At 34.3% G+C, this 7,500-nt stretch overlaps 2 protein-coding genes across 3 annotated transcripts in view; one reads left to right on the top strand and one right to left on the bottom strand.

Annotated features, from left to right (window-relative positions):
• LOC137642775 (guanine deaminase-like) overlaps positions 1-7,500 on the bottom strand; it is a 20,313-nt gene that overhangs the window by 9,914 nt on the left and 2,899 nt on the right. For both annotated transcript variants that reach the window (XM_068375622.1, XM_068375621.1), the window contains exons 2-5: positions 4,339-4,439; positions 3,300-3,407; positions 2,679-2,767; positions 468-639 (exon numbers count right to left, since the gene is read on the bottom strand). In XM_068375622.1, coding sequence (XP_068231723.1) covers positions 468-639; positions 2,679-2,767; positions 3,300-3,407; positions 4,339-4,395 — 426 coding nt within the window. In that variant the 5' untranslated portion in view covers positions 4,396-4,439. The remainder of the gene's footprint in view (positions 1-467; positions 640-2,678; positions 2,768-3,299; positions 3,408-4,338; positions 4,440-7,500) is intronic.
• LOC137642774 (protein MMS22-like) overlaps positions 1-7,500 on the top strand; it is a 120,553-nt gene that overhangs the window by 6,838 nt on the left and 106,215 nt on the right. The gene's annotated exons all lie outside the window — the stretch shown is intronic.

Genomic DNA, 7,500 nt, shown 5'->3' on the forward strand with positions numbered 1-7,500 from the left:
TTTTTTATTAATAACTGTTTTACCCAAATACTGTAGTTATACTTCAGCAAAGGTCCCATTAAAAAAATTACCTACAATGACTCAATCAATGAAGTAATTTCTAAGGGAAATTACATGAACTGCTTTTACCCAAATACTGTAGTTATACTTCAGCAAAGGTCCCATTAAAAAAATTACCTACAATGACTCAATCAATGAAGTAATTTCTAAGGGAAATTACATGAACTGCTTTTACCCAAATACTGTAGTTATACTTCAGCAAAGGTCCCATTAAAATAAATTACCTACAATGACTCAATCAATGAAGTAATTTCTAAGGGAAATTACATGAACTGCTTTTACCCAAATACTGTAGTTATACTTCAGCAAAGGTCCCATTAAAAAAAATTACCTACAATGACTCAATCTATGAAGTTATTTCCAAGGGAAATTGCATGAACTGCTTTTAAACAAACAATAATACTTACAACGACTCTGGGATAGAGCTGCCTGGCGTAACTTTCGTCGGACAGTTTAGCTTCCGTAGGGAAGGTGTAGCCCTGCAGCCACTCCAGAAGGGGCAGGTTCAACTTCAGGCCGTTGTTGGGGAACTGGGGTGCGTGGATGTGGGTGTCGATGAGGCCAGGGATCATGAACTGGCTGAATTGGGTCCAAATGTTTAAATTAGCTTAAAGACTGGAGGAGTTTTGGACATGAATTATGTGGGATTTAAAACATCACTCTTGAAAGGCTACAATTCATTTATTTAAGGCTAAATTTCACTGACTGAACCCTAAAATTCACCTTTTGAAGGTTTAAAATTACTTTTGAAAGGCTAAAAATTACTTACTGAATGTTAAAATTCACTCTTGAAAGGCGAAAATTCACTTACTGAGGGCTAATATTCACTTGCTGAAGGCTAAAATTCACTTATTTAAGGCTGAAAATAACTTGAAATTATAAAATTCCCTCTTGAAAGGCTAAAATTAACTCTTGAAAAGCTAAAATCACTTATTTAAGGCTGAAAATAACTTGAAATGATAAAATTCCCTCTTCAAAGGCTAAAATTAACTCTTGAAGAGCTAAAATTCACTTATTTAATGCTGAAAATAACTTGAAAGGCAAAATTTCACGCTCGAAAAGCTAAAATGCACTTATTTAAGGCTGAAAATAACTTGAAGTGATAAAATTCTCTCTTGAAAGGCTAAAATTAACTCTTGAAAAGCTAAATTCACTTATTTAATGCTGAAAATAACTTGAAAGGTAAAAATTCACGCTCGAAAGGCTAAAATTCACTTATTTGAGGCTGAAAATAACTTGAAATGATAAAATTCCCTCTTGAAAGGCTAAAATTAACACTTGAAAAGCTAAAATTCACTTATTTAATGCTGAAAATAACTTGAAAGGCAAAAATTCACGCTCGAAAAGCTAAAATGCAGTTATTTAAGGCTGAAAATAACGTGTAAGGTTAAAATTCACTTACTGAAGGCTAAAATTCACTTACTGAAGGCTAGAATTTACTTACTGAAGGCTAAAATTCACTACTGAAAGACTAAAATTCCTTTATTTAAGGTATTAAAGGCTAAAAATCACTCTTGAAAGGCACTTAAGGATAAACATCACTCTTAAAAGACTAATATTTGTATATTCAAGGCTAAGCCTCACTCTTGAAAGGCTATAACTCGCTTATTTTAGGATAAACCTCACTCTTGGAAGGCTAACATTCACTTATTTAAGGCTAAACATCACCTTTGAGAGACAAATTCAATATTCAAGGTTAAACCACACTCTTGAAAGGCTAAAATTCATTTTTGTAAAGCAAAAGTATCTCTTCATAGGCTAAAATACTTGTGTAAGACTAAAGTCTTTTCTAAGATTGGAAATCACTTAAAAAGCTAAAAATCACTCCAGTTACCCTTGAAATACTAAAAATTCCTTTATTAAGGCTAAAAATTCCTTTATTAAGGCTAAAAATAACTCTTGAATGGCTAAAAATTACTCTTGAAAGCCTAATGAATAACACTTGAAAGGCTAGAAATTCTTTTTGTAAAGCTAAAAAAAAGCTCTTGAAAGGCTAAAAATAACTCTTGAAGCCAAAAATAACTCTTGAAAGGCTAAAAATTACTCTTGAAAGGCTAAAAATTACTCTTGAGAGGCTTAAATTTGGAAATCAAATCGCTTGAAATTACTTATAAAAATCAGGTTGTATATCAGATTAGTGAGATCGGTGTTACTGTATAGACATGAGTCGAGGTATGGCAATGAAACAATCTCCAACAGATTTAGTAAATTTGCGAACAAATCCCTCAGAAGAATTTTGGGAGTGAAATGGCAGGACATGATTAGAAATGAAACTATAAGATAGATTTATCGTGTGGCATTTGTGGATGAGATCATGATGAGGGGTAGATTGAGATAGTTTGGGCATGCTCTTCGTACTCCCCAAAGATTAGTTCACCAAACGTTCAGCTCCACAAGGCACTAGAAGAGTTGGAAGACCCAGACCTACATATCTGAAGACTATGAAGCGTGAAGTAAGAGTTGATGAATGGAAAAGTATTGATTTAAAAGCTCAAGACAGAAGTTTGACTGGCGAAATCTAACCAAGGCCCGTTGTGTCAATATGCGTAGGAGGAGATGATGATGATGAAGGTCTTGAAACAGTAAACGTAGAAGTGTCAAATAAATTCCCAGCTTACCTGTCATTCATGTAAGTGACATCTTCGTCTGAAATCCCATATGTTGCCTTTATCTGATCCAGCTTCTCAATGGGCTCCAAAAATTCGATCTGGAAAGCGAATGTTTTTAGACGTTTTTACCATAGGGGGCACTAGCCCATATTAGAGAAGACCTAGCTCAGGGGGCACTGACCTATAGTAAGGAAGATCTAGCTCACGTGTGTAGCCTAGTACTGATAGGAAAGATTTTAAGAAAGGGGAAAGTAAAGAAAAGAATAAACAAAATTATAGGTAGCTTAAAGAAGGTAATAAAGTATTTAGAAGAGAATGAAGAGATAGAAATATATATATATATATATATATATATATATATATATATATATATATATATATATATATATATATATATATATATATATATATATATACGTAAAATATATATGGTTCCTAATATATATATATATATATATATATATATATATATATATATATATATATATATATATATTCCTCCACATTTATAAATCAAATACAATAGCCTAACATCGCTACCATTTGAAACCTAAATCTAAACACTAATAAAATCACAACAAACGTTAAAATGAAACATAAGCCCACAAACCACTGTAAAAAATGACTTACATTTACTGATGAAATCCCAAGAACTGTGTCGGTCAACATAACCAATGGATCACTCTTAGTCGAGTGCACGAAGTTTCCCACAAAGAGGCGAAGGTCGGAGACTTGGCCCTGAAATGAAAATAAATTTGCAGGCCACTTTTCCTCTATTAGATCATTCAACGTGCAATTCTATACGTCTAGACTTTCTCTCTCTCTCTCTCTCTCTCTCTCTCTCTCTCTCTCTCTCTCTCTCTCTCTCTCTCTCTCTCTCTCTCTCTCTCCAAGATTCTTGGCAGGATATATTGTACTATGTTCTCTCTCTCTCTCTCTCTCTCTCTCTCTCTCTCTCTCTCTCTCTCTCTCTCTCTCTCTTCCATACGCCATCTTTGCCAAGATTCTTGTGTGGCAGGATCTCTCTCTCTCTCTCTCTCTCTCTCTCTCTCTCTCTCTCTCTCTCTCTCTCTCTCTCTCTCTCTCTCTCTCTCTTTTCCATACGCCATCCTTGCTAAGATTCTTGGACAGGATGTGGTGTACTATGAGCCCGTGACCTGCTTATTCAGTGGATGCGCGCGCGCACACACACACACACACACACACACACACATATATATATATATATATATATATATATATATATATATATATGCTTATATATACATACATATATATATATATGCTTATATATACATACATATATATATATATATATATATATATATATATATATATATATATGTGTGTTATATATATATATATATATATATATATATATATATATATATATATATATACAAACAATTAATGCCTTATGCATGAAAGAATACTAACATCTAAAGCTTTTTAGCAAAAACATAATCTTTTGAAGCTAACAATCACAACTTAAATTCTGTTAAACTGGTAAACTTTCAATTCCTGCAACCAATTACAGTTCCCATTATATTTTATTATAAGAACAGGCATTCATAGCTAAGTATCTCCTCTTCCTGACCGTTATCCATACATTAAGGGGTCGGTTGCCTAATGCGTCCTCTCCAAGTAGGTATAAATATAAGATACTTACATTTTGCGACTCTCTTCCCACGCCATTTTCAGCTCCATTGGCTTTGTGGAGATCCATGAGCAAGATTTTAATTCTTTATTGGCGAACGGCACCAAACTTTTCTGTAAAAGTGAAAGAGGAATTACATAATAGATTTATGTACTGCAACAAACGGACACATACCTAAGCTCCATGGTTTAAACTCGAGCATATGTCAAGTGGCTATTACCTTAAATGCTGCTGCTTTTTACCTTAGATTACCTTAAAACTTTTTTCCAATTTCCTTAAATTTTAAACTATATATTTTTTTTAATGAGGCGCATTTGCACTGACTCGCTGTGATGCCCTTTTAGCTCGGAAAAGTTTCCTGCTCTCTGATTGGTTAGTATTATCTTGTCCAATCAATCAGCGATCAGGAAACTTTTCCGAGCTAAAAGGACACCCCTACGAGTCGGTGCAAATCTGATTTACTGAAAAGAATTGACTATAGTAAAACCGAAATTACCTTAGAATTACCTTGAAACCATGAAAATTGCCTCAAACTAAATTAATTACCTTCAAAGTTTAAACCCTGCCTATAACCCTATTTGAAAATGCAGGATACTATAAGCCCAAGGGCTCCAACAAGGAATATAGCCCAGTGAAAAGGTGAATAAGGAAACAGATAGAATAGAATAGTATGCCTGAGTGTACCGTAAAGCAAGAGAACCCAAGACAGTAGGAGACTTGGGCTATGGCAATGAGATATTTATTTTAATATTACTGCTCCAAAAGTATTTTATTTTTCTGTTTCCTTTCCTCATTGGGCTTTTTTCCCTGTTGGAGCCCCTGGGCATAAATTATAGCATTCTTCTTTTCTAACCAGAGTTGTAGCTTAATAATAATAATAATAATAATAATAAGGTACTACCAAACACTAAATCCTATTTGGGTCATATTTTGAAACGAGAAATAATTTGATCCATTATTCTAAAAAGAAATTTTATTTAAGATTGCAAGTATCAGCTTAGTAAGACATAAATGTTATTCATTTACTTCAAATAAATGTATTAAATGTATCACTATGAGTTTAGTTAGCGAGGTTATACTGACAGTGATAAATGACACATATTTAGCACAAGTTGCCTCCTGAAATATCCTTAATTAATAGACGCAATGGTCCTTGAATACAAAGGCGCTTAAGTGGTATCCTCCTCCTCATATCGACAGTTTGTTGTCAACTATTTGTATATTTATATTTCCTCCAACTTTGAAAAATGGAAATTTCTACAATTACAGCATTCTTCAGAGACCCTTTTGTTAAAAGAAATGTCCCCCGCTCCTTCTAGACATTCGAAAGACTGAAGATATTAAGGCTTTCAAAGGGAAATTGGAGACTTTTTTTTGTTTTGTGAGTGCTTCGATAGTGTGGATTTTACATTAAATGAGCAATATGCGGTGTGAAATGTTGAATACCTTAGAATGAACATGAATAAATGACTGTGAAGGTCCTGTATAGAGTAGGGTTCCCATGCTGTATATTATTATTATTATTATTATTATTATTATTATTATTATTATTACTTGCTAGGCTACAACCCTACTTGGAAAATCAGAATGCTATAAGCCCAGGGGCTCCAACAGGGAAAATAGCCCAGTGAGGAAAGGAAACAAGGAAAAATAAAATATCTTACGAACAGTAACAACATTGAAATAAATATTTCTTAAATAAACTATGAAAACTTTAACCAAACAAGAGGAAGAGAAATAAGATAGAATAGTGTGCCCGAATGTACCATCAAGCAAGAGAACTCTAGCCCAAGACAGTGGAAGACCATGGTACAGAGGTTATGGCACTACCCAAGACTAGAGAACAGTGGTTTGATTTTGGAGTGTCCTTCTCCTAGAAGAGCTGCTGACCATAGCTAAAGGTTCTCCACTACCCTTACCAAGAGAAAGTAGCCACTGAACAATTACAGTGCAGTAGTTAACCCCTTGGGCGAAGAAGAATTGTTTGATAATCCCAGTGTTGTCAGGTGTATGAGGACAGAGGAAAATCTGTAAAGAATAGGCCAGACTATTCGGTGTATGTGGAGGCAAAGGGAAAGTGAACCGTAACCAGAAAGAAGGATCCAATGTAGTACTGTCTGGCCAGTCAAAGGATCCCATAACTCTCTAGCGGTAGTATCTCAACGGGCGGCTGGTGCCCTGGCCAACCTACTGCCTATAGGACCAGGAAAGCAGGCCTTAAAGTACAGTAAAGTAAATGACAGAAAACGTTCTCTCCTGAGATAATTTGTATTAAACCATGACAGGACCCCGAGGCTTCGAGTTTCTTTAGGCCCCTCAACAACAACAAAAACAACAACAACAAAAACAACAACCCCCAATGCATATTTCACGCTCTTTTCATGCCATAGCCTCTGTACTATGTTCTTCCATTGTCTTGAAGTAGAGTTCTCTTGCTTGTGGGTACACTCAGGCACACTTTTCTATCTTATTTCTCTTCCTCTTGGTGATTTTTTATGTTTTTTATAGTTTATATTTCAAATATTGAATTTAATCTTGTTACTGTTCTTAAAATGTTTTATTTTAATTATTCATTATTTCTCTTGTAGTTTATTTATGTCCTTATTTCTTTTCTCACTGGGTTATTTCTCCCTGTTAGAGCCCTTGTGCTCATAGCATCCTGCTTTTCCAACTAGGGTTGTAGCTTAGCTTGTAATAATAATAATGAAAATGTAGAGTGAGACAACAAATAAGGGTTATGAACGAACCTCTATAAATATTAATGCAAATGCGTACTTAGGACAGACAGTAACTTAAGTGTTTCCCCAGGACATGAGACAAAAATCAAAAGAAGGGTAAGCGTGGGATGGAGAGCTTCTGGTAAACAAAATGAGATTATATAAAGTAAAATGCAACTTTCTCTAAAAAGAAAAGCATTTAATCAGATGGTCCAACCAGTATTAACTTATGCATCAGAAACTTGGAGCCTGACTAAAACCTTAGAACATAAGGTTTTTACAACTCAAAGAGCTATGGAAAGAATTATGATAAGAATAACACTAAGAAACAGAAAAAGAGCAACTGGATATGAGAGCAAACTAAAGTAGAGGATATTCTAACAACATATAAGAAAATTAAATGGACATGGGCAGGACACATAATAAGAATGATAGATAATAAACGGACATTAAGAAT

Source organism: Palaemon carinicauda, chromosome 6 (assembly GCF_036898095.1).
Source record: "Palaemon carinicauda isolate YSFRI2023 chromosome 6, ASM3689809v2, whole genome shotgun sequence".
Taxonomy (NCBI): domain Eukaryota; kingdom Metazoa; phylum Arthropoda; class Malacostraca; order Decapoda; family Palaemonidae; genus Palaemon; species Palaemon carinicauda.